Source organism: Taeniopygia guttata, chromosome 3, assembly GCF_048771995.1.
Source record: "Taeniopygia guttata chromosome 3, bTaeGut7.mat, whole genome shotgun sequence".
NCBI lineage: Eukaryota > Metazoa > Chordata > Aves > Passeriformes > Estrildidae > Taeniopygia > Taeniopygia guttata.
Window position 1 is genome coordinate 1,808,580 of NC_133027.1, and position 27,411 is coordinate 1,835,990.

The 27,411-nt window shown below is 41.1% G+C and overlaps 2 protein-coding genes across 3 annotated transcripts; one reads left to right on the forward strand and one right to left on the reverse strand.

Annotated features, from left to right (window-relative positions):
- Positions 1 to 1,418: 1,418 nt before the first annotated feature.
- Positions 1,419 to 25,977, reverse strand: CENPO (centromere protein O). 2 transcript variants are annotated; one of them, XM_072926245.1, is made up of 7 exons: positions 25,825 to 25,977; positions 22,158 to 22,260; positions 17,113 to 17,273; positions 14,711 to 14,795; positions 13,163 to 13,485; positions 8,752 to 9,190; positions 1,419 to 2,467 (listed from the first exon to the last, which is right to left on the reverse strand). In XM_072926245.1, the coding sequence occupies exons 2-7, from the start codon at positions 22,222 to 22,224 to the stop codon at positions 2,355 to 2,357; spliced, it is 1,188 nt and encodes a 395-aa protein (XP_072782346.1). In that variant the 5' UTR covers positions 22,225 to 22,260; positions 25,825 to 25,977; the 3' UTR covers positions 1,419 to 2,354. The 2 variants fall into 2 exon arrangements, with proteins under 2 accessions (XP_072782346.1, XP_072782345.1); XM_072926244.1 differs by lacking the exon at positions 1,419 to 2,467 and adding an exon at positions 4,348 to 6,326 and having other exon boundaries at positions 25,825 to 25,971.
- On the forward strand, positions 25,882 to 27,117 carry PTRHD1 (peptidyl-tRNA hydrolase domain containing 1). Its single transcript, XM_041714959.2, has 2 exons — positions 25,882 to 26,151; positions 26,818 to 27,117. Exons 1-2 carry the CDS (start codon positions 25,960 to 25,962, stop codon positions 26,986 to 26,988), a joined length of 363 nt encoding a protein of 120 aa, XP_041570893.1. The 5' UTR covers positions 25,882 to 25,959; the 3' UTR covers positions 26,989 to 27,117.
- Positions 27,118 to 27,411: the final 294 nt, after the last annotated feature.

The following is a 27,411-nucleotide window of genomic DNA, read 5'->3' on the forward strand; positions in this document are numbered from 1 at the left end:
TTGGAGAAAATTTGGGGATATTTTGGGAGAAAAATTTGGGGATTTTTGGGAAAATCGATAACCAATAACTGATATTCAATAGCAATAACCACTAATCAATAACTGATACTCAGTAACTGATAACTGATAATCAATAACCGATAACCAAATAACCACTAACCAATAACTGATACTCAGGAACTGATAACTGATAATCAATAACCGATAACCAATAACTACTAATCAATAACTGATACTCAGGAACTGATAATCAATAACCGATAACCAATAACCGCTAATCAATAACCAATAATCAATATTAAAGCCAAGCAGCAGACAGGAACATTTGGATTTTTTAAATTGAAACGTTTTTATTGAAACTTCTGATCCCAAAATCCCAAAATCCCCAAATTTGATCCCAAAATTCCCAAATTTTCCCAAAATTCCCATCCCAAAACCCCCAAATCCCAAAGTTTGACCCCAAAAATTCCCGGATTTTTCCTGGAATCTCAAAATCTTTTATCCCAAAATTCCCATATTTTTGCACAAATCCTGGAATTTTCACCCCAAAATTCCCAGATTATTCCCAAATTCCGGAATTTTGATCCCAAATGGCCACAAAATTCCCAATTTTTTCCCCGAATTTTGACCCCAAACCCCCAAAATTCCCAGATTTTTCCAGGAATTCCATATTTTTGATCCCAAAAAGCCACAAAATTCCCAAATTATTCCTAGAATTTTGACATCAAACCCCAAATCCCAAAGTTTTGCCCCAAAATTCCCGGATTTTTCCCGGAATTCCCGAATCTGCATTGCAAAAAACCCAAAATTCCCAAATATTTTTACATTTTTTTCCCCAAACCCCCAAAATTCCCGGATTTTTCCTGGAATCTCAAATTTTTTATACCAAAATTCCCGGATTTTTGCCCCAAATTCCCAAATTTTCCCCCAAACCCCCAAAATTCCCAAATTTTCCCCAGAATTCCCGTCCCTAAACTCCCAAATTCCAAAGTTTGACCCCAAATTTCCCGGATTTTTCCTGGAATCTCAATTTTTTTTATCCCAAAATTCCCAGATTTTTGCACAAATCCTGGAATTTTCACTCCAAAATTCCCAGATTTTTCCCAAATTCCAGAATTTTGATCCCAAAAAGCCAAAAAATTCCCAAATTTATCCAGGAATTTTGACATCAAACCCCCAAAATTCCCAGATTTTTCCTCAATTCAGGAATTTTGATCCCAAAAACTCCCAAAATTCCCGGATTTTCCCAGGAATTCCTACCCCAAAACCCCCAAATCCCAAACTTTGAGCCCAAAATTCCTAAAATTTTGACCCCAAACCCCCAAATTCCCAGATTTTCCCTGAATTCTGGAATTTTGATCCCAAAAAGCCCAAAAATTCCCAATTTTTTCCTGGAATTTTGACATCAAACTCCCAAATTCCAAAGTTTGACCCCAAAATTCCGAGATTTTTCCTGGAATCTCAATTTTTTTATCCCAAAAAACCCCAAAATTCCCAAATTATTCCCTGAACTTTGACATCAAACCCCCAAATCCCAAAGTTCTGCCCCAAAATTCCACCATTTTTCCAGGAATTCCCAAATCTGCATTGCAAAAATCCCAAAATTCCCAAATATTTTCACAATTTTTCCCCCAAACCCCCAAAATTCCCGGATTTTTCCTGGAATCTCAAATTTTTCATACCAAAATTCCCAGATTTTTGCACAAATTCTGGAATTTTCACCCCAAACTTTAAGGCCAAAATTCCCAAATTTATCCCAGAATTTTGACCCAAATCCCCAAATTTTCCCCCAAACCCTCAAAATTCCCAAATTTTCCCCGGAATTCCCACCCCAAAACCCTCGAATTCCAAAGTTTGACCCAAAAATTCCCGGATTTCATCCCAAAAATCCCCAAAATTCCCGGATTTTTGCACAAATCCTGGAATTTTCACCCCAAAATTCCCAAATTATTCCTCAATTCTGGAATTTTGATCCCAAAAACCCCAAAATCCCCAAATTTTCCCTGGAATTCCCACCCCAAACCCCCCAAATCCAAAAGTTTGACTCCAAAATTCCCAGATTTTTCCTGGAATCTCAAATTTTTTTATCCCAAAATTCCCGGATTTTTGCACAAATCCTGGAATTTTCACTCCGGAATTTTGATCCCAAAAAGCCACAAAATTCCCAAATTTATCCAGGAATTTTGACCCTAAACCTCAAAAATTCCCAGATTTTTCCTCAATTCTGGAATTTTCATCCCAAAAACCCCCAGAATTCCCAAATTATTCCCGGAATTCCCACCCAGACCCCCCAAATCCCGCAGTTTCACCCCGAATTCCGTGTTTTTTCCGGGAATTGCCGTTTCCCGCCGTTCTCAGCCGCTCCCCGTTGGGAATTCCGGGATTTTCCGGGAATGTGCGGCCGTGAGGGCCCCGAGGGCGCGCGGCAGCGAGAGGCTCCGGAACAGCTCCCGGTGCTCCGGCGGCGCTGAAAAACAGGGAAAAAACCGGAATTGCGGGAAAATCCGGGAATTTTGGGATAAAATCCGGGAATTTTGGAGTGAAAATTCCAGAATTTGTGCAAAAATCCAGGAATTTTGGGGGCAAACTTTGGAATTTGGGAGTTTTGGGATGAGAATTCTGAGGAAAATTAGGGAATTTTGGGGTTTGGGGTAAAAATCCTGAAAATATTTGGGAATTTTGGGGCAAAACTTTGGGATTTGGGAGTTTTGGGATGGGAATTCTGGGGAAAATTTGGGAATTTTGGGCTCAAAGTTTGGGATTTGGGGGTTTGATGTCAAAATTCCAGGAAAATTTTGGGAATTTGGTGCTTTTTGGGATCAAAAATCTGGAATTCAGAAAAATTGGGAATTTCGGGATGAAAATTCCAGAATTTTTGCAAAAATCCGGGAATTTTGGGATAAAAAAAATTGACATTCCTGGAAAAATCCGGGAATTTTGGGGTCAAGCTTTGGAATTTGGGGGTTTTGGGGTGGGAATTCTGGGAATAATTTGGGAATTTTGGGGTTGTTTGGGATCATAAAATCTGGAATTCAGGATTTGGGGAATTTTGGGAAAAATCTGGAAATTCTGGGGCCAAATCTGGGATTTGGCATTGAAATTTGGGGAAAAGTTTAGGAAAATGTGGGAATTTTGGGAAAATTATAGGAAAAATTCTGGAATTTTAGGGGAGTTTGGGACGAAATTTTGGGAATTTGGGATTGGAATTCTGGGGAAAAAAATTGGGAATTTCTGGGATTAAACTTTGGGATTTGGGGTTTTTGGGTTTGGAATTCCGGAACTCCAGGAAAAAATCCGGGAATTTTGGGATAAAATTTTGGGATTTGGGATTGAAATTCTGGGAAAAAATCTGGGAATTTTCTGGGTCAAAATTTGGGATTTGGGGCTTTTTTTGGAAAAATTCTGGAATTTGAGGAAAAATCTGGGAATTTGGGGTTTTCTGGGATGAGAATTCCCAAATTTCCAGGCAGGGAGAGGCTCCGGAACAGCTCCCGGTGCTCCGGCGGCGCTGAAAAATTTGGGAAAATCCAGGAATTCCGGGAGCAAACTTTGGGATTTGGCATCGAAATTTGGGGGAAAATTTGGGAATTTTGGGGGGGAAATTAAAGAATTTGTGCGAAAATTCAGGAATTTTGGGATAAATAGTTTGAGATTCCTGGAAAAATCTGGGAATTTTGGGGTCAAACTTTGGGATTTGGGGGTTTGATGTCAAAATTCCGGGAAAATTTTGGGAATTTTGGGATCAAAAATCGGGAATTCAGAAAAATTGGGAATTTTGGGGTGAAAATTCCACAATTTGTGCAAAAATTCAGGAATTTTGGGATAAAAAGTTTGAGATTCCACGAAAAATCCGGGAATTTTGGGGTCAAACTTTGGGATTTGGGGGTTTGATGTCAAAATTCCAGGAAAAATTTGGGAATTTTGAGGCTTTTTGGGATCAAAATTCCAGAATTCAGGGAAAACTCAGGAATTTGGGGGGGTTGGGGTCAAAATTCTAGGGAAAATTTGGGAATTTTGTGGCTTTTTGGGATCAAAGTTCCGAAATTCAGAAAAATCTGGGAATTTTGGGGTGAAAATTCCAGAATTTGTACGAAAATTCAGGAATTTTGGGATAAAAAAAATTGAGATTCCAGGAAACATTTGGGAATTTTGGGCTCAAACTTGGGGGTTTGGGGGTTTGGGAATGGGAATTCTGGGAATAATTTGGGAATTTTGGGTTTTTTTGGGATCAAAATTACGAAATTCAGGGAAAATCTGGGAATTTTGGGGGGTTGGAGTCAAAATTCTGGGAAAAATTTGGGAATTTTGGGCTCAAACTTTGGGATTTGGGGGTTTGGGGATGGGAATTCCGGGAATAATTTGGGAATTTTGGGGGTTTTCGGGATCAAAAATCTGGAATTCAGGAAAAATTGGGAATTTTGGGGTGAAAATTCCACAATTTGTGCAAAAATTCAGGAATTTTGGGATAAAAAGTTTGAGATTCCACGAAAAATCCGGGAATTTTGGGGTCAAACTTTGGAATTTAAGGGTTTGATGTCAAAATTCCGGGAAAAAATTGGGAATTTTGGGGTTTTTGGGGATCAAAATTCCGGAATTCAGGAAAAATTTGATTTGTGCAAAAATCCGGGAATTTAGGGATTAAAAAATTTGAGATTCCTGGAAAAATTTGGGAATTTTGGGCTCAAACATTGGGATTTGGGGGTTTTAGGGTGGGAATTCTGGGAATGATTTGGGAATTTTGGGAGTTTTTGGGATCAAAATTCCAGAATTTAGGAAAAATCTGGGAATTTTGGGGGTTTGATGTCAAAATTCTGGAAAAAATTTGGGAATTTTGGGCTCAAACTTTGGGATTTGGGGGTTTGGGGATGGGAATTCCGGGAATAATTTGGGAATTTTGGGGGTTTTCGGGATCAAAAATCTGGAATTCAGGAAAAATTTTTGGGAATTTTGGGGTGAAAATTCCAGAATTTGTGTAAAAATCCGGGAATTTTGGGGTCAAACTTCGGAATTTGGGGGTTTTGGGATGGGGATTCTGGGGAAAATCCGGGAATTTTGGGGGTTTTTGGGATCAAAATGCTGGAATTCAGGAAAAATCTGGGAATTTTAGGGGTTTGGGGTCAAAATTCTGGGAAACATTTGGGAATTTTGGGCTCAAACTTTGGGATTTGGGGAATTACGGGAATAATTTGGGAATTTTGGGGTTTTTTTGGGATCAAAAATCTGGAATTCAGGACAAATTGGGAATTTTGGGGTGAAAATTCCAGAATTTGTGTAAAAATCCGGGAATTTTGGGGTCAAACTTCGGGATTTGAGGGTTTGATGTCAAAATGCCGGGAAAAAAATTGGGAATTTTGTGGCTTTCTGGGATCAAAATTCCAGAATTCAGGAAAAATCCGGGAATTTTGGGATTTTTTGGGATGAGAATTCCCAAATTTCCGGGCAGGGAGAGGCTCCGGAACAGCTCCCGGTGCTCCGGCGGCGCTGCAAAACAGGGGAAAAACCGGAATTTTGGGAAAATCCGGGAAAATCCGGGAATTCTGGGGGGAAATCTGGGATTTGGCATTGAAATTCCGGGAAAAATCTGGGAAAATCTGGGATTTTGGGGTCAAACTTTGGAATTTTGGGGTTTTTTTGGATCAGAATTCCCGGATTTCTGGGGGAAAATTGGGAATTTTGGGGATTTTGGAATTCCAGGAAAAATTCCAGAAATTTTAGGGGAGTTTGGGACGAAATTTTGGGATTTGGGATTGGAATTCTGGGAAAAAATCTGGGAATTTTGGGATAAAACTTTGGGATTTGGGATTGAAATTCTGGGAAAAAATTTGGGAATTTTCTGGGTCAAAATTTGGGATTTGGGGCTTTTTTTTTGTAAAATTCTGGAATTTGAGGAAAAATCCGTGAATTTGGGGTTTTTTGGGATGAGAATTCCCAAATTTCCGGACAGGGAGAGGCTCCAGAACAGCTCCCAGTGCTCCGGCGGCGCTGCAAAACAGGGAAAAAACCGGAATTTCGGGAAAATCCGGGAAAATCCGGAAAAAATCCGGGAATTTTGGGGTGAAAATTCCAGGATTTGTGCAAAAATCCGGGAATTTTGGGATAAAACATTTGAGATTCCAGGAAAAATCCGGGAATTTTGGGGTCAAACTTTGGGATTTGGGGATTTGATGTCAAAATTCCAGGAAAAATTTGGGAATTTTGTGGCTTTTTGGGATCAAAATTCCAGAATTTAGGAAAAAATCCGGGAATTTTGGGTTTTTTTGGGATGAGAATTCCCAAATTTCCGGGCAGGGAGAGGCTCCGGAACAGCTCCCGGTGCTCCGGCGGCGCTGCAAAACAGGGAAAAAAACGGAATTTCGGGAAAATCCGGGAAAATCCGGGAATTCTGGGGTCAAACTTTGGGATTTGGGAGTTTTGGGATGGGAATTCTGGGGAAAATCCGGGAATTTGGGGGGTTTTTGGGATCAAAATTCTAAAAATTTTTGGGAATTTTTGGGATAAAATTCCAGAATTCAGGAAAAATCTGGGAATTTTGGGGTCAAACTTTGGGATTTGGGGGTTTGATGTCAAAATTCCAGGAAAAATTTGGGAATTTTGGGATCAAACTTTGGAATTTGGGAGTTTTGGGATGGGAATTCTGGGAAAAATCCAGGAATTTTGGGGTGAAAATTCAGAAATTTGTGCAAAAATCCGGGAATTTTGGGATAAAACATTTGAGATTCCAGGAAAAATCCGGGAATTTTGGGGTCAAACTTTGGGATTTGGGGGTTTGATGTCAAAGTTCCGGGAAAAATTTGGGAATTTTGTGGCTTTTTGGGAACAAAATTCCAGATTTCAGGAAAAATCTGGGAATTTGGGGGGTTTGGGGTCAAAATTCTGAGAAAAATTTGGGAATTTTGGGCTCAAACTTTGGGATTTGGGGGTTTTGGGATGGGAATTCCGGGAATAATTTGGGAATTTTGGGGTTTTTTGGGATCAAAAATCTGGAATTCAGGATTTTGGGAATTTTGGGAAAAATCTGGGAATTCTGGGGGCAAATCTGGGATTTGGCATTGAAATTTGGGGGAAAGTTTAGGAAAATCTGGGAATTTTGGGAAAATTATAGGAAAAATTCTGGAATTTTTGGGGAGTTTGGGACGAAATTTTGGGATTTGGGATTGGAATTCTGGGAAAAAAATGTGGGAATTTCTGGGATAAAACGTTGGGATTTGGGGTTTTTGGGTTTGGAATTCCAGAACTCCAGGAAAAAATCCGGGAATTTGGGGATAAAACTTTGGGATTTGGGATTGAGATTTTGGGAAAAAAATGTGGGAATTTTCTGGGTCAAAATTTGGGATTTGGGGCTTTTTTTTTTTTGTAAAATTCTGGAATTTGGGGAAAAATCCGGGAATTCTGGGGGCAAATCTGGGATTTGGCATCAAAATTCCGGGAAAAAACTGGGAAATTTGGGGATTTTTGGGGTCAAACTTTGGAATTTTGAGGTTTTTTTGGATCAGAATTCTGGAATTCTGGGGAAAAATTGGGAATTCTGGGGATTTTTGGGAGGGAAATTTCAAAATTCCCAAAAAATCTGGGAAATTCAGGGATTTTTAGGGTCAAAATTTTGGGAATTGGGATTGAAATGCTTGGAAAATTTTGGGAATTTTTGGATAAAACTTTTGGGGTTTGGGTTTTTTTAGGGATAAAATTCCAGAATTCCAGAAAAATCCAGGAATTTGGGGGTGAAATGTTGGATTTGGGGGTTTTGGTATCAAAATTCCAGAATATCTGTACAAATCTGGGAATTTTGGGATAAAATTTTGGGATTTGGGATTGAAATTCTGGGAAAAAAATTGGGAAAATCTAGGGATTTTGGGGTCAAACTTTGGAATTTTGGGTTTTTTTTGGATCAGAATTCCCAGATTTCTGGGAAAAAAATTGGGAATTCTGGGGATTTTTTGGGATGAGAGTTCCAGAATTCCAGGAAAAATCTGGGAATTTTGGAGGTTTTTGGGATAAAATTTGGGGATTTGGGGTCAAAATTCTGAGAAAAATTTGGGAATTTGGGGTTTTGTTGGGATAAAGATTTTGAGATTCCTGGGAAAATCAGGGAAAATTTTGGGATTTTTGGGATAAGATTTTGGGATTTGGGATTGGAATTCCAGGAAAAATCCAGGAAAATCCAGGAATTTTGGGGTCAACATTTGGGGATTTTGGGGTTTTAGGGTTTGCAATTCCAAAATTCCCGGAAAAATATGGGAATTTGGGTATCAAACTTTAGGATTTTTGGTTTTTTTGGGATCTGAATTCCAGGAAAAAACTGAGAATTTTGGGATGAAGTTTTGAAGTTTTGGATTTGAGATTTTTTTGGAATGAAAAATCTGAAATTTGAAGGAATGTTGGGGAATTCCCAGAGATATTTTAGGGAATTCCAAGGAAAAATTCCAGGTTTTTTTGGGATTTGGGAATTTCCATCCCAAAAAAAAGTCCCAGAATTCCCAGATTTTTCCCGGATTTCTCCCAGAATTTTCACCCCAAAAACCTCCAAATCCCAACATTTTACCCCAAAATTCCCAGATTTTCCCCAGATTTGGGAATTCTCATCCTTTAAAATTCCAAAATTCCCCAATTTTGACCAGGTTTGGCAATTTTCATTCTAAAAAACCCCCAAATTCCCGTTTTTTTCCCAGAATTCCAGAATTTCCATCCAAATCCCGAAATTTCCCCTCAGAATTCCCGGATTTTTCCCGGAATTTTGGGAATTCGGGGTCTCACCGTGGGCGCTGATCTCGACGTCCGTGGGGAGGCTCCGCAGGGGGTCCCCGTAGCGCAGCCGCACCCAAAATTCCGGAGGGTTTTTCCCGGGAATTCCGCTTTTCCCGGAAAATCCCTCACTTTTCCCGGAAAATTCCTCATTTTCCCCGGGAATTTGGGAGTTTTTCCCAGAAATTTCAGCATTTCCCCGGGGAATTTCGCCAATTTTCCTGGAAATTTCAGAATTTTCCCCGGAAATTTTGGAATTTTCCACGGAAATTTCCTCATTATCCTCAGGAATTTCCATCTTTTCCCCAGGAATTTCGGAATTTTCCCCGGGAATTTCGGAATTTTCGCCGGGAATTCCGGGTTTTTTCCCGGGAATTCGGTATCGGAAGCTGAGGAGGTTGTAGAGGGAGTTGCTGCAGGGAATTCCTTGGATGCAGTCGGGAAATTCCTCCTGGAAAAGAGAAAAAAATTCGGGAATTTTGGGGATTTGGGAGGAAATTTGGGAATTTTGGGAAAAAAATTTGGGAATTTTGGGAGGAAATTTGGAAGAGATTTGGGGATTATTGGGGGAAAAATTGGGGATTTTGAGAAGGGATTTTGAGAGGAATTTGGGAAAATTGGGAATTTGTGGAGGAATTTTGGGAAGAATTTTTGGGGGAAATCAGGGAATTTTGGGGAAAAATTTGGGAATTTCAAAAAGGAATTTTGGTGGGAATTTGGGAATTTTTGTGAGTGAATTTTGGGGAGAACTTTGGGAATTTAGGGATGAATTTTGGGGCTGAATTTTGGTGGGAATTTGGGAATTTTGGGAACAATTTTGCGGGAATTTTGGGAGGAATTTGGGGCTCAATTCTGGTGGGAATTTGGGAATTTTGGGGCTGAATTTTGGTGGGAATTTTGGGAGAATTTTGGGGTGGAATTTTGGCGGGAATTTGGGAATTTTTGGAAGAATTTTGGGGGAATTTTGGGAGGAGTATTGGGAAGGAATTTTTGGTGGGAATCTGGGAATTTAGGGCCGGATTCCGGTGGGAATTTGGGAAACTTGGGAGGAATTTTGGGGGAGTTTCGGTAAGAATTTGGGAATTCTGGGAACAATCTTGGGGGAATTTTGGGGCTAAATTTTGGTGGGAATTTTGGAATTTTGGGGAAATTTGTGGCTGAATTTTGGTGGGAATTTGGGAATTTCGTAAGGAATTATGGGGAGGAGTTTGGGAATTTTGGGAGGAATTTTGGGGGAATTTGGTTGGAATTTTGGTGGGAATTTTGGGCTGAATTTAGTCAGAACCTGGGAATTTTGGGAAGGAATTTAGGCAGGAAATTAGGAATTTTGGTGGTAATTTGGGAATTTGGGGAGGAATTTCGTGAAGGAATTTTGATGGGAATCCGGGGATTTGGAGCTGAATTCTAGTGGGATTTTGGGAATTTTGGAGAGAATTTTGGGGGGATTTTGGTGGAAATTTGAGGCTGAATTTTGGTGGGATTTTGGGAATTCTGGACAGAATTTTGGGGCTGAATTTTGGTGGGATTTTGGGAATTTTGGGAGGAATATTGGGAAGGATTTTTGGTGGGAATCCGAGAATTTAGGGCCGGATTCCGGTGAGAATTTGGGAATCTTGGGAGGAATTTTGGGGGAGTTTCAGTAAGAATTTGGGAATTCTGGGAACAATTTTGGGGAAGATTGTGGCTGAATTTTGGTGGGAATTTTGGGGAAATTTGTGGCTGAATTTTTGTGGGAATTTGGTAATTTTGGAAGGAATTTTGGGAGAATTATGGGGAGGAGTTTGGGAATTTTGGGAGGAATTTTGGTGGGAATTTGGGAATTTTGGGCTGAATTTAGTCAGAACCTGGGAAGTTTGGGAAGGATTTTTGGGAAAGAATTTAGGCGGGAAATTAGGAATTTTGGTGGTAATTTGGGAATTTTGGAGGAATTTAGTGAAGGAATTTTGATGGGAATACAGGAATTTGGAGCTGAATTCTAGTGGGATTTTGGGAATTCTGGACAGAATTTTGGGGGAATTTTGGTGGAAATTTGGGAATTTTGGGAGGAATATTGGGAAGGAATTTTGGTGGGAATCTGGGAATTTAGGGCCGGATTCTGGTGGGAATTTGGGAATCTTGGGAGGAATTTTGGGGGAGTTTCGGTAAGAATTTGGGAATTCTGGGAACAATTTCGGGGGAATTTTGGGGCTGAATTTTGGTGGGAATTTGGGAATTTCGGAAGGAATTATGGGGAGGAGTTTGGGAATTTTGGGAAGGAATTTTGGGAAGGAATTTAGGCGGGAAATTAGGAATTTGAGGCTGAATTTTGGTGGGATTTTGGGAAATTTGGGAAGGAATTTCGGGAAGGAATTTTGATGGGAATCCGGGAATTTGGAGCTGAATTCTAGTGGGATTTTGGGAATTTTGGAGAGAATTTGAGGCTGAATTTTGGTGGGATTTCGGGAATTTTGGGAGGAATATTGGGAAGGAATTTTGGTGGGAATCTGGGAATTTAGGGCCGGATTCCGGTGGGAATTTGGGAATCTTGGGAGGAATTTTGGGGGAGTTTCGGTAAGAATTTGGGAATTCTGGGAACAATTTCGGGGGAATTTTGGGGCTAAATTTTTGTGGGAATTTTGGGGAAATTTGTGCCTGAATTTTTGTGGGAATTTGGGAATTTTGGAAGAAATTATGGGGAGGAGTTTGGGAATTTTGGGCTGAAATTTGGGGGAATTTGGAATTTTAATGTGAATTTGGGAATTTTGGGCTGAATTTGGTCAGAACCTGGGAATTTCGGGAAGGAATTTTGGGAAGGAATTTAGGTGGGAAATTAGGAATTTTAGTGGGATTTTGGGAATTTTGGGAGGAATTTCGTGAAGGAATTTTGATGGGAATCCGGGAATTTGGAGCTGAATTCTAGTGGGATCTTGGGAATTTTGGAGAGAATTTTGGGGGGATTTTGGTGGAAATTTGGGGCTGAATTTTGGTGGGATTTTGGGAATTTTGGACAGAATTTGGGGCTGAATTTTGGTGGGATTTTGGGAATTCTGGACGGAATTTTGGACTGAATTTTGGTGGGATTTTGGGAATTTTGGAGAGAATTTTGGGGGGATTTTGGTGGAAATTTGGGGCTGAATTTTGGTGGCATTTTGGGAATTCTGGATGGAATTTTGGGGCTGAATTTTGGTGGGATTTTGGGAATTCTGGACAGAATTTTGGGGGGATTTTGGATGGAAATTCAGGGCTGAATTTTGGTGGGATTTTGGGAATTTTGGACAGAATTTGGGGCTGAATTCTGGTGGGATTTGGGAATTTTGGAGAGAATTTTGGGGGGATTTTGGTGGAAATTTGGGGCTGAATTTTGGTGGCATTTTGGGAATTCTGGGCGGCATTTTTGGGGGATTTTGTTGGGATTTTGGGAATTTTGGAGAGAGTTTTGGGGGGATTTTGGTGGAAATTTGGGGCTGAATTTTGGTGGCATTTTGGGAATTCTGGGCAGCATTTTTGGGGGATTTTGTTGGGATTTTGGGAATTTTGGAGAGAGTTTTGGGGGGATTTTGGTGGAAATTCTGGGCTGAATTTTGTTGGGATTTTGGGAATTCTGGACGGAATTTTGGGGGGATTTTGGAGGAAATTCGGGGCTGAATTTTGGTGGGATTTTGGGAATTCTGGACGGAATTTTGGAGCTGAATTCTAGTGGGATTTTGGGAATTTTGGAGAGAATTTTGGGGGGATTTTGGTGGAAATTCGGGGCTCAATTCTGGTGGGATTTTGGGAATTTTGGACAGAATTTGGGGCTGAATTTTGGTGGGATTTTGGGAATTTTGGAGAGAATTTTGGGGGGATTATGGATGGAAATTCGGGGCTGAATTTTGGTGGGATTTTGGGAATTCTGGGAAGAATTTTGGGGGAATTGTGGTGGGATTTTGGGAATTTTGGAGAGAATTTTGGGGGGATTTTGGTGAGAATTTGGGGCTGAATTTTGGTGGGATTTTGGGAATTTTGGACGGAAATTCGGGGCTGAATTTTGGTGGGATTTTGGGAATTTTGGAGAGAGTTTTGGGGGAATTCTGGACAGAAATTTGGGGCTGAATTTTGGTGGGATTTTGGGAATTTTGGGAGGAATTTCGTGAAGGAATTTTGATGGGAATCTGGGAATTTGGAGCTGAATTCTAGTGGGATTTTGGGAATTTTGGACAGAATTTTGGGGGGATTTTGGACAGAAATTCAGGGCTGAATTTTGGTGGGATTTTGGGAATTTTGGACAGAATTTGGGGGAATTGTGGTGGGATTTTGGGAATTTTGGAGAGAATTTTGGGGGGATTTTGGACGGAAATTCGGGGCTGAATTCTGGTGGGATTTTGGGAATTCTGGACAGAATTTTGGGCTAAATTCTGGTGGGATTTTGGGAATTTTGTTGGGAATTTTGTGCCTCAGTGCCCACCTGAGCCCGGCGCAGCTGCTCCCTCCTGGCCACGACGGCGTTGAGGTGCCGGAAGAGAATTCCCAGGAAAAGGCGGAGCCGTCCGGGCAGGAATTCCCGCCTCAGCCGCTCCAGGGGGATGAAGGCCGGGATGGAATGGCGGCCCAGCCGCAATTCCCGGTTTTCCGGCCGGGATTCCCGGTTTTCCGGCCGGGATTCCCGGTTTTCCGGCCGGTGTTCCCGTTTTTCCAGCAGCTCCAGGTGGAAGGGGCGCAGGACGGAGCCCTCGAAGGACGGGTGGAAGGAGAAGGAGGCGCCGCCCCTGCAGAGCTTCCCGCTGATCCCTGCCCGGGAATCAGCCCAGAATTAGCCCGGGATTAGCCCAAAAGTATCCCGGGATTAGCCCAAAAGTATCCCGGGATTAGCCCAAAAGTATCCCAAAAGTGTCCTGGAATTATCCCAAAATTATCCCGGAATTAGCCCAAAATTATCCCGGGATTAGCCCAAAATTATCCCGGGATTATCCCAAAAGTATCCCGGAATTATACTGGAATTAGCCCAAAAGTATCCCAGAATTGTCCCAAAATTATCCAGGAATTATCCCAAAAGTATCCCGGAATTAGCCCAAAAGTATCCTGGAATTACTCAAAAGTATCCCGGAATTGTCCCAAAATTAACCCAGAATTATCTCAGAATTATCCCAAAAGTATCCCAGAATTGTCCTGGAATTGTCCCAAAAGTATCCAGGAATTATCCCAGAATTTTCTTGGAATTATCCCAAAATTATCCCAAACGTATCCCGGAATTATCCCAAAATTGTCCCGGAATTGTCTCAGGATTATCCGAAAAGTATCCTGGAATTATCCCAGATGTATGCTGGAGTTATCCCAAAATTATCCTGGAATGATCCCAGAATTGTCCAGGAATAATCCAGGAATTATCTGGGAATTATCCTGGAATTAACCCTAAATTATCCAGGAATTAACCCTAAATTATCCCAGAATTATCCCAAAATTACCCTGGAATTATCCAGGAATTGTCCTGGAATTAACCCAAAACTATCCCGGAATTATCTGGAAAAGAACCTGGAATGATCCCAGAATTATATAGGAATTACCCCAAAATTATCTGGGAATTATCCCAAAATGAGCCTGGAATTATCCCGGAATTATCCCAAAATTATCCTAGAACTATCCCAAAATTTTCCTGGAATTATCCCAAAATTATCTCAGAATTATCCCGGAATTATCCCAGAATTATCCTGGAATTTTCCCAAATTTTCTCAGGGAATTCCCAATTTTCCTACCCAAGTCCTTGGGAATTTCTGCCGTTTTCCAAAAAACTTTCCCAATTTTCATGAAAAATTCCCAATTTTTTCCCAATAATCCCCCAAAAATTCCCAATTTTCCCAATGAATTTGGGCTCTTTCCCCAAAGATTTCCTGATTTCTCCGCAAAAAACTCCTGATTTTCACCCAAAATTCCCAATTTTCATGAAAAATTCCCAATTTTCATGAAAAACTCCCGATTTCCTCCCAAAAATTCCCGAAAGTTCCGGATTTCGGGGTACCTGTGAGGGAGAAGAGGCGGAGGCGCTGCCGCAGCTCCCGGAGTTTCCAGCTCAGCACCGCCCCCGGATCCGACGGAATTCCGGCCTGGGACGGGAAAAACGGGAATGAAATCCGCAGGGATTTTGGGAAAAACCCATCGGGAATTTCGGGAATTTTGGGATTTTGGGCATGTTTGGGAATGTTGGGAATTCTCCCCGGTGCCCGGAGGCGCTCCCGGATCCGGGCCTGGAGCAGCTCCGGGATTTTTGGGACAAACCCTCAGGAATTTTGGGAATTTTGAGACAAACCCTCAGAAATTTTGGGAATTTTGAGACAAACCCTCAGGAATTTTGGGAATTTTGAGACAAACCCCTCAGAATTTTGGGATTTTGGGAATGTTGGGAATGTTGGGAATTCTCACCGGTGCCCGGAGGTGCTCCCGGATCCGGGCCCGGAGCAGCTCCGGGATTTTTGGGACAAACCCTCAGGAATTTGGGAATTTTGAGACAAACCCTCAGAATTTTGGGAATTTTGAGACAAACCCCTCAGAATTTTGGGATTTTGGGAATGTTGGGAATTCTCACCGGTGCCCAGAGGCTCTCCCGGATCCGGGCCCGGAGCAGCTCCAGGATTTTTGGGATAAACCCCTCAGGAATTTGGGAATTTTGGGACAAACCCTCAGGAACTTTGGGAATTTTGAGACAAACCCTCAGGAATCTGGGATTTTGGGAATGTTTGGCATTTTGGGAATGTTGGAAATGTTGGGAATTCTCACTGGTGCCCGGAGCCTCTCCCGGATCCAGGCCTGGAGCAGCTCCGGGATTTTTGGGACAAACCCTCAGGAATTTGGGAATTTTGAGACAAAACCTCAAAATTTTGGGATTTTGGGAATGTTTGGAATTCCGGGAACGTTGGGAATTCTCACCGGTGCCCGGAGGCGCTCCCGGATCCAGGCCTGGAGCAGCTCCGGGATTTTTGGGACAAACCCTCAGGAATTTGGGAATTTTGAGACAAACCCTCTGGAACTTTGGGAATTTTGAGGCAAACCCTCAGGAATTTGGGAATTTTGAGACAAATGCCTCAGGAATTTGGGATTTTGGGAATGTTTGGAATGTTGGGAATTTGGGGAATGTTGGGAATTCTCCCCGGTGCCCGGAGGCGCTCCCGGATCCGGGCCCGGAGCAGCTCCGGGATTTTTGGGACAAACCCTCAGGAATTTGGGAATTTTGAGACAAACCCTCAGGAATTTTGGGAATTTTGAGACAAACCCCTGAGAATTTTGGGAATTTTGAGACAAACCCCTCAGAATTTTGGAATTTTGGGAATGTTTGGAATTTTGGGAATGTCAGGAATGTTGGGAATTCTCACCGGTGCCCGGAGGCGCTCCCGGATCCGGGCCCGGCGCAGCTCCGGGATTTTTGGGACAAACCCTCAGGAACTTTGGGAATTTTGAGACAAATCCTCAGGAATTTTGGGAATTTTGAGACAAACTCTCTGGAACTTTGGGAATTTTGAGACAAACCCCTCAGAATTTTGGATTTTGGGAATGTTTGGAATTTTGGGAATGTCGGGAATGTTGGGAATTCTCACCGGTGCCCAGAGGCGCTCCTGGATCCGGGCCCGGAGCAGCTCCGGGATTTTTGGGACAAACCCTCAGGAATTTGGGAATTTTGGGGATGTTTGGAATATTGGGAATGTCGGGAATGTTGGGAATGTTAGAAATGTTGGGAATTCTCAACAGTGCCTGGAGGTGCTCCCAGATCCAGGCCCGGAGCAGCTCCGGGTTTTTTGGGACAAACCCCTCAGGAATTTTGGGAATTTTGAGACAAACACCTCAGAATTTTGGGATTTTGGGAATGTTTGGAATTTTGGGAATGTTTGGAATTTTGTGAATGTTTGGAATTTTGGGAATGTTTGGAATGTTGGGAATTCTCCCCGGTGCCCGGAGCCTCTCTCGGATCCGGGCCCGGAGCAGCTCCGGGATTTTTGGGACAAACCCTCAGGAACTTTGGGAATTTTGAGACAAACCCCTCAGGAACTTTGGGAATTTTGAGACAAATCCTCAGGAATTTTGGGATTTTGGGAATGTTGGGAATGTTGGGAATTCTCCCCGGTGCCCGGAGGCGCTCCCGGATCCGGGCCCGGAGCAGCTCCGGGATTTTTGGGACAAACCCTCAGGAATTTGGGAATTTTGACACAAAATCTCTGGAACTTTGGGAATTTTGAGACAAACCCTCAGGAATTTGGGATTTTGGGAATGTTTGGCATTTTGGGAATGCTGGAAATGTTGGGAATTCTCCCCGGTGCCCAGAGATGCTCCCGGATCCGGGCCCGGAGCAGCTCCGGGATTTTTGGGACAAACCCCTGAGGAATTTGGGATTTTGGGAATGTTTGGAATTCCGGGAACTTTGGGAATTCTCACCGGGTGCCGGAGTCTCTCCCGGAGCCTCTCCCGGCGCTGTTGCAGCTCCCGGATCCGGGCCCGGAGCAGCTCCCGGCGCTCCCGGAGCCGCTCCCGACGCTCCTCCCGCAGCGCCCGGCCCCGATCCCGGCGCTCCAGCACCGACAGACGCGACAGGACACCTGCGGGGGAGAGAGGGAAAATCGGGAATTCGGGGGGATTCGGGAAAAAATCGGGATTTCGGGGGAATTTGGGAGCATTCTGTGAAAAAATTGGGGATTTCGGGGAGAATTTTGGGGAATTTTCAGGAGGAATTTGGGGGGAATTAGGGGAAAATTTAGAGAATTTTAGGGATTTTGAGGAGGATTTGGGGCAATTTTTGGAGGATTTTGGGGAATTTTTGGAGGATTTTGGGGGAATTTTAGGAGAAATTGGGGGGATTTGGGGATTTTGTGAAAACATTGGGGATTTTGGGAAGAATTTGGGGATTTGTGGGGCATTTTTGAGAGGACTTTGGGGATTTTGGGGAGGATTCTGTGAAAAATTGGGGATTTCGGGGAGAATTTGGGGATTTTGGGGGGAATTTGGGGATTTTGGGGGGAATTTGGGGATTTTGGGGGGAATTTGGGGGAAATTTAGGAGGATTCTGTGAAAAAATTTGGGATTTTGGGGAGGATTTTTGGGAATTTTCAGAGGATTTTTGGGAAGATTTTCGAGTATTTTTGGAAGATTTTGGGGAGGATTTTTGGGAGTTTGGGGATTTTGGGGGAAATTTGGGGATTTTGTGGAGGATTTTGGGAGGATTTTGGGGATTTTGGGGGAGAATTTGGGGATTTTGGGGAGAGCTGGCGGCGCTCCAGCAGCGACAGCCGGGCCAGGACCCCTGGAGAGGGAAAATTGGGAATTCTGGGGGAATTTGGGGAAAAATCGGGGATTTTGGGGGAATTTGGGGAAAATTTGGGATTTCGGGGGAATTTGGGGGTAATTTGGAAGGATTTGGGGAAACATTGGGGATTTTGGGGAGGATTTGGGGATTTCTGGGAGGATTTTGGGGAATTTTCAGGAGGAATGTGGGGGGAATTAGGGGAAAATTTAGAGAATTTTACGGATTTTGAGGAGGATTTTAGGGAATTTTAGGAGAAATTGGGGGGATTTGGGGATTTTGTGAAAACATTGGGACTTTTGGGGAGAATTTGGGGATTTCTGGGAGGATTTTGGGGAATTCCCAGGAGGAATTTGGGGGAAATTCGGGGAATATTTAGAGAATTTTAGGGATTTTGAGAAGGATTTTGGGGGAGTTTTAGGAGAAATTGTGGGGATTTGGGGATTTTGTGAAAACATTGGGGATTTTGGGAGAATTTGGGTATTTTGGGGAGAGCTGGCGGCGCTCCAGCAGCGACAGCTGGGCCAGGACCCCTGGGAGAGAGGGAAAATTGGGAATTTTGGGGGAATTTGGGAAAAAATTGGGGATTTTGGGGGGAATTTGAGGATTTGGGGATTTTGGGGGGAATTTTGAAGGATTTGGGGAAAAATTGGGGATTTCGGGGAGGATTATTGGGATTTTTCAGAGGATTTTGGGGATTTTTGGGGAGATTTTTGGAGGATTCTGAGGAGGATTTTCGGGAATTTTTGGAGGATTTTAGGGATGATTTTCGGTAGTTTGGGGATTTTGGGGGGAATTTGGGAACTTTGGGGAGGATTTTGGGAAGATTTTGGGGATTTTGGGGAGAATTTGGGGATTTTGGGGAGAGCTGGCGGCGCTCCAGCAGCGACAGCTGGGCCAGGACACCTGGAGAGAGGGAGAGAGGGAATTTTGGGGGAATTTGGGAACAAATTGGGGATTTGGGGGAAATTTGGAAAAAAATTGGGGATTTTGGGGCAATTTGGGGGGCAATTTGGAAGGATTTGGGGAAAAATTGGGGATTTTTCAGAGGATTTTGGGGATTTTTGGGAGGATTTTTGGGAATTTTTGGAGGATTTTTGGGGAGGATTTTCGGGTATTTTTGGAGGATTTTGGGGAGGATTTTTGGGATTTTTCAGAGGATTTTGGGGAGGATTTTTGGGAATTTTTGGGAATTTTTGGAGGATTTTTGGGGAAGATTTTCGGGTATTTTTGGAGGATTTTGGGGAGGATTTTTGGGAGTTTGGGGATTTTGGGGGGAATTTGGGGATTTTGGGAAGATTTTGTGGATTTTGGGGAGAATTTGGGGATTTTGGGGAGAGCTGGCGGCGCTCCAGCAGCGACAGCCGGGCCAGGACACCTGGAGGGAGAAAATTGGGAATTCTGGGGAATTTGGGGAAAAATCGGGGATTTTGGGGAAATTTGGGAAAAATTTGGGGCTTTTGGGGAGAATTTGGGGGGAATTTGGGAGGATTCTGTGAAAAAATAGGGGATTTCGGGGAGGATTTGTGGGATTTCTGGGAGGATTTTGGGGAATTTTCAGGAGGAATGTGGGGGGAATTCGGGGAAAATTTAGAGAATTTTAGGGATTTTGAGGAGGATTTTGGGGGATTTTTGGAGGATTTTGGGGGAAATTTAGGAGAAATTGGGGGGATTTGGGGATTTTGTGAAAACATTGGGGATTTTTGGGGAGAATTTGGGGATTTGGGGGGGATTTGTGGGAGAATATGGTGATTTTGTGGAAAATGTGGGGATTTTAGGGAGGATTTTGGGGATTTTTGGGAGGATTTTTGGGGATTTTTGGGAGGATTTTTGGGAATTTTCGGAGGATTTTTGGGAAGATTTTCGGGAATTTTTGGAAGATTTTGGGGAGGATTTTTGGGAAGATTTTCGGATATTTTTGGAGGATTTTGGGGAGGATTTTTGGGAGTTTGGGGTTTTGGGGGGAATTTGGGGATTTTGGGGATTTTGGGGAGAATTTGGGTATTTTGGGGAGAGCTGGCGGCGCTCCAGCACCAACAGCCGCGCCAGGACACCTGGAGAGAGGGAGAGAGGGAATTCTGGGGAATTTGGGAAAAAATTGGGGATTTGGGGGAAATTTGGAAAAAATTTGGGGATTTTGGGGAAATTTTGGGGGCAATTTGGAAGAATTTGGGGAAAAATTGCGGATTTTTCAGAGGATTTTGGGGATTTCTGGGAGGATTTCGGGAATTTTCGGAGGATTTTTGGGAAGATTTTCGGGAATTTTTAGAAGATTTTGGGGAAGATTTTTGGGATTTTTCAGAGGATTTTGGGGATTTTTGGGAAGATTTTCGGGTATTTTTGGAGGATTTTTGGGGAGGATTTTCGGGTATTTTTGGAAGATTTTTGGGGACGATTTTTGGGAGTTTGGGGTTTTGGGGGGAATTTGGGGATTTGGGGGACGATTGTGGGACAATTTGGGGATTTTGGGGAAAATTTGGGGGTTTTGGGGAGAGCTGGCGGCGCTCCAGCAGCGACAGATGGGCCAGAACCCCTGGAGGGGGGAATTTTGGGAAAAAATTGGGATTTTGGGGGAATTTGTGGGAAATTTGTGGAAAATTTGGGGGAAATTTGGGAGGATTCTGTGAAAATATTGGGGATTTTGGGGAGGATTTGGGGATTTCTGGGAGGATTTTGGGGAATTTTCAGGAGGAATTTTGGGGGAATTCAGGGAAAATTTAGAGAATTTTAGGGATTTTGAGGAGGATTTTGGGGAATTTTTGGAGGACTTTGGGAGAATTTTAAGAGAAATAGAGGGGGATTTGGGTATTTTGTGAAAACATTGGGGATTTTGGGGAGAATTTGGGGATTTTGTGGAAAATGTTGGGATTTTTGGGAGGATTTTGGGGGGGTTTGGTGATTTTGGGAAGAAGTTCAGGATTTTTGCAGAAGAATTTGTGGATTTTGGGGAATTCTTGGAGGATTTGGGGGATTTTCAGGGGGTATTTGGGGATTTTGGGGAGAATTTGGGGATTTTGTGGAAAATGTTGGGATTTTTGGGAGGATTTTGGGGGGGGTTTGGTGATTTTGGGAAGAAGTTCAGGATTTTTGCGGAAGAATTTGTGGATTTTGGGGAATTCTTGGAGGATTTGGGGGATTTTCAGGAGGAATTTGGGGATTTTGGACGGATTTTGGGTATTCAGAGAAAAACTTTGAGATTTTTGGGAGAAATTAGGGAAGATTTCGGGGAATTTTTGGAGGATTTTAGGAATTTTGGGATAATTTTTTGGAGAATTTGTGCCAAATTTGGGGATTTTAGGGGGGGATTTGGGAATTTTCGGGAGGAATTTGAGGATTTGGAGGAGAATTTGGGGATTTTGGGGGAGATTTGGGAATTTTGGGATAAAATTGGAGATTTTTTTGAGGATTTGGGGATTTTTGGAAGGATTTTGGGGAGAATTTGGGGATTTTGGGGGGGATTTTAGGGAATTTGGGAAGAAATTCCAGAATCTTGAGGGGATTTGGGGGAAGAATTGGGAAATTGGGGGAAATTTGTGGAATTTTCGGAGAAATTTTGGGATTTGGGGGAGAATTTGGGGTTTTTGGGAGGATTTTGGAAAGATTTTGGTGATCTTTGGAAATTTTGGGGATAATTTGGGGAATTTCATGAAGATTTTATGGGATTTTTTTGGAATTTGGGGGTTTGGAGGAAGAATTGGGAATTTTGAGGGGAAATTGGGGATTTCGGAAAGAAATTTGGGGGATTTTTTCAGTGGGAATTTTGGGATGAATTTGGAGAGTTTGAGGAGATTTTGGGGAATTTTTGGAGGATTTTGGGAAGAAATTTGGGAATTTTGGGAGGAATTTGATTTTCAGGAGGAATTTGGGGGGAATTTGGGGATTTTGAGAGAAGTTTTGGGAATTTGAGGAAGAATTTTGGGATTTGGGGGAAATTTTGGGAATTTTAGCAGGAATTTGGGGAAGAATTTGGGGAATTCTGGAAGAATTCAGAGGTTTTTTTGGGAATTCTGTGGAAAAACTTGCAAATTTGAGGAAAAAAATGGGAATTTTGGGGAGACCTTGCAAAAAAATTTGAGAAATCGGGGATTTGGAGGAAAAATTGGGAATTTTAGGGGGAAATTTGGAGATTTTCAGGAAGAATTTGGGGAATTTTGAGGAGAAATTGGGAATTTTGGGAACTCACCCTGTGCAAATTCAGGTTTTTCTTCCTCTTCCTTCTCCTCATTCCCAAAATCCATCCCGTGATCCATCCCTGGGAATTCCCAGAAAATTCCAAGGATTTGGGGCTGGAAAATAGGGGAAAAAAACTGTTAAAGTTCATAAATCTGGGATTATTTTATGAGGAAAAAAATCCCATTAATTTCCATAAATTTGGGATTTTTTTAATGAGGAAAACGGGGATGGGAATGGCAAATAAATCCCTTTAAATTCCATAAATTTGGGGATTTTTAATGAGGAAAAGTCCCTTTAATTTCCATAATTTGAGGATTTTTTATAAGGTAAAGAAATCCCATTAATTTCCATAGATTTGGGAATTTTTAAATGAGGAAAATGGGGACGGAAAAGGAAAAAAATCTCATTTCATTATTTTTGGGAATTTTTTATGAGGAAAACGGGGATGGGAATGGAAAAAAATCCCTTTAATTTCCATAAATTTGGGATTATTTTATGAGGAAAAACCCTCATTATTTTCCATAAATTTGGGATTACTTTATGAGGAAAAAAACCCTTTAATTTCCATAATTTTTTGATTATTTTATGAGATAAAAAAAGTCCCTTTAATTTCCATAAATTTGGAGATTTTTATGAGGTAAAAATCCCTTTAATTTCCATAAATTTGGGAATTTTTAATGAGGAAAAGTCCCTTTAATTTCCATAATTTGAGGAGTTTTTATAAGGTAAAAAAATCCCATTAATTTCCATAGATTTGGGAATTTTTTAATGAGGAAAATGGGAACGGAAAAGGAAAAAAATCTAATTAATTTTCATTATTTTTGGGAATTTTTTATGAGGAAAACGGGGATGGGAATGGAAAAAAATCCCTTTAATTTCCAAAAATTTGGGATTATTTTATGAGGAAAAAAAATCCCCGTTATTTTCAATAAATTTGGGGTTACTTTATGAGGGAAAAATTCCATTAATTTCCATAAATTTGGGAATTTTTTATGAGGAAAAAAACCCTTTAATTTCCATAATTTTTGGATTATTTTATGAGATTAAAAAAATCCCTTTAATTTCCATAAATTTGGGGGGTTTTATGAGGGAAAAATCCCATTAATTTCCATAAATTTGGGATTTTTTTTATGAGGAAAAGTCCCTTTAATTTCCATAATTTGAGGATTTTTTATAAGGTAAAAAAAATCCCATTAATTTCCATAGATTTGGGAATTTTTTAATGAGGAAAATGGGAATGGAAAAGGAAAAAAATCTAATTAATTTTCATTATTTTTGGGAATTTTTTATGAGGAAAACGGGGATGGGAATGGAAAAATTCCCTTAAATTTCCATAAATTTGGGATTATTTTATGAGGAAAAAAAATCCCGTTATTTTCCATAAATTTGGGGTTATTTTTATGAGGTAAAAATCCCTTTAATTTCCATAAATTTGGGATTTTTTTTATGAGGAAAAAAACCCTTTAATTTCCATAATTTTAGGATTATTTTATGAGGAAAAAATCCCATTATTTTCCATAAATTTGGGGTTACTTTATGAGGGAAAAATCCCTTTAATTTCCATAAATTTGGGAATTTTTTAATGAGGAAAAAAACCCCATTAATTTCCATAATTTTTGGATTATTTTATGAGATAAAAAAATCCCTTTAATTTCCATAACTTTGGGGATTTTTATGAGGTAAAAATCCCTTTAATTTCCATAAATTTTGGAATTTGTAATGCGGAAAAGTCCCTTTAATTTCCATAATTTGAGGATTTTTTATGAGGTAAAAAATCCCATTAATTTCCATAGATTTGGGGATTTTTATGAGGAAAATGGGAACAGAAAAGGAAAAAAATCTAATTAATTTTCATTATTTTTTGGGAATTTTTTAATGAGGAAAACGGGGATGGGAATGGAAAAAAATCCCTTTAATTTCCATAAATTTAGGACTATTTTATGAGGGAAAAAATCCCATTAATTTCCATAAATTTGGGATTTTTTAATGAGGAAAAAAACCCTTTAATTTCCATAATTTTTGGATTATTTTATGAGATTAAAAAATCCCTTTAATTTCCATAAATTTGGGGTTACTTTATGAGGGAAAAATCCCTTTAATTTCCATAAATTTGAGATTATTTTATGATGAAAAACCCCTTTAATTTCCATAATTTTTGGATTACTTTATGAGATAAAAAAATCCCTTTAATTTCCATAAATTTGGGGTTTTTTTAATGAGGAAAAAATCCCTTTAATTTCCATAAATTTGGGAATTTTTAATGAGCAAAAGTCCCTTTAATTTCCATAATTTGAGGATTTTTTATAAGGTAAAAAAATCCCATTAATTTCCATAGATTTGGGAATTTTTTAATGAGGAAAATGGGGACATAAAAGGAAAAAAAATCTAATTAATTTTCATTATTTTTTGGGAATTTATTATGAGGAAAACGGGGATGGGAATGGAAAAAAATCCCTTTAATTTCCATAAATTTGGGATTATTTTATGAGGAAAAAAAATCACGTTATTTTCCATTAATTTGGGGTTACTTTATGAGAGAAAAATCCCGTTAATTTCCATAAATTTGGGGATTTTTTATGAGGAAAAACCCCCCTTTAATTTCCATAATTTTTGGATTATTTTATGAGATTAAAAAATCCCTTTAATTTCCATAAATTTGGGGATTTTTATGAGGTAAAAATCCCGTTAATTTCCATAAATTTGGGGATTTTTTATGAGGAAAAAAATGCCTTAAATTTCCATAACTTTGGGGTTATTTTTATGAGGGAAAAATCCCATTAATTTCCATAAATTTGGGAATTTTTTATGAAGAAAAAACCCCTTTAATTTCCATAATTTTTGGATTATTTTATGAGATTAAAAAAAATCCCATTAATTTCCATAATTTGAGGATTTTTTTATAAGGTAAAAAATCCCATTAATTTCCATAGATTTGGGAATTTTTTAATGAGGAAAATGGGAACGGAAAAGGAAAAAAATCTAATTAATTTTCATTATTTTTGGGAATTTTTTATGAGGAAAACAGGGATGGGAATGGAAAAAATCCCTTTAATTTCCATAAATTTGGGACTATTTTATGAGGAAAAAAATCCCTTAAATTTCCATAAATTTGGGATTATTTTATGACGGAAAAATACCATTAATTTCCATAAATTTGGGATTTTTTTATGAGGAAAAAACCCCTTTACTTTCCATAATTTTTGGATTATTTTATGAGATTAAAAAATCCCTTTAATTTCCATAATTTTGGGGATTTTTATGAGGGAAAAATCCCTTTAATTTCCATAAATTTGAGATTATTTTATGATGAAAAACCCCTTTACTTTCCATAATTTTTGGATTATTTTATGAGATTAAAAAAAATCCCATTAATTTCCATAGATTTGGGGATATTTATGAGGAAAAAATCCAATTAAATTCCACAACTTTGAGAATTTTTCTGAGGGCACCGAGCATGAGGGCGATAAAAATGGCGGGAAAACGACAGCGACGATCCCGAACTGCGGACAGGGACGACCCCAAGGAACAGCATCGATCCCAGGAGAGAAACAGGGACGATCCCATAAAATAACCCCAAAAACGATCCCAAAAAAATTATCCCCAAAAAAATTATCCCCAAAAATAACCCCAAAACACCTCAGGGCCCCCAAATCCCTCCCTGAGGGCTCCGCGCTCACCTCGACTTTCCCGCCTCAGCGCCGCCGGAAGTGCGTCATGCCCCATTCCGTACACCAACATGGCGGCGCGCTGCTTGGCGCCCCGCTTTACCCTCCCCGTTCCTCCCGGCAGCCCGCGCGGTTCCGTACGGCGGCATGGCGGCGGTGCTGGTGCAGTACGTGGTGCTCCGCGGGGATCTGGCGCGGCCTCCCCGCTCGTGGCCGCTCGGTGCCGTGGTGGCTCAGGGCTGTCACGCCGCGCTGGCCGCCGTTCACGGTTACCGGGAGCATCCCGACACCGGCGCGTACCTGCAGCAGGGCGCCGCCATGACAACCGTGGTGCTGGAGGTAACGGCGGCGGCGCGGGGCATGATGGGAACGCCGCGCTGAGGGGCACAGCGGCCGCCATGTTGGGGGGGGCGGAAAATCGGGATTTTTTTGGGGAAAATCGTGATTTTTTTTTTAAATCGGGATTTTTGGGAAAATCTGTATTTTTTTGGGGGTGTTCCGGAGTTTAGGGAGGTGGGAATGGTAATTTTAGGGGGGGTCAGAGGGGGTTTTTGGCGCGCTGAGAGGAGCCCGCGGAGGAGCCGCAATTCCTGCGGAAATTAATTTGGAATTTGGGAATAATTCCCAAAATTCGGAATAATTCCCGACGGAATGGTGAATAATTCCTCATGGAATTACCAGCGCAGTGCCTAAACCCCAAAATTCCCGAAAATACTTCAAATCCGTGCGGATTTAGAGCGACAAAACTCAATTTGGTGTTTGGATCTCTTGGATTCCCAAAGGTTTTTCCCACCTTAAAAATTCCCTAAAAATAAAAATAAAAATCGCTGTTTTTACGTTTTAACCTCATAAATCTTGCAATCCAAAAGAGGTGGAAATCAGCGATGTGAGGAGAAAAAAAAAAACCAAATTAAATTGCGGGATGGGATGGGAGGATGGGGTTTGGAATTTGGGATGAATTTCTGATTTATTTTAATTTTTTTTTAAATTTAATTTATTTTTTAGGCTCCGGATGAGGATTCCCTGCTGGATTTGGCGAAGTCGCTGAAGGAAAAAGACGTGGATCACAAACTTTGGGTGGAAAATCCTGAGGGAATTCCGACCTGCCTGGCGCTCCGGCCTTATCCCAAAAATCTGGTGCAGCCCCACCTCAGGAATTTCAAACTCCTCAAATGATCCGAATTTGGACTTTTTTTCAGGTTTTTGGGGTGTTTTTCTCCATGTAAAACCCGGGAATTTTTGGGATTGAATTGCCTGTGGATGTGGTGGGAATAATGTGGATTTAAAGTGGTTTTAAAGGCGGAAGTGTTTTGGTTTTGGTTTGTGTGAGGGGAAAAAGGGGAAAAATGAGGAAAATTTGGGGGGAAAAGGAGGAAAATTGGGGGGAAAATTGGAGAAAAATGATGAAAATTGAGGGCAAAATGGAGAAAAAAGAGGAAAATTGGGGAGAAAAGGGAGGAAAATGGGGGAAATGTGTAAAAAAGGAGGAAAATTGGGGCAAAATGGAGAAAAAAGTGGAAAATTGGGGAAAAAAAAGTGGCAAAATGAAGAAAATTTCAGGCAAAATGGGGAGAAAAAGAGGTAAATTTGGGCAAAATT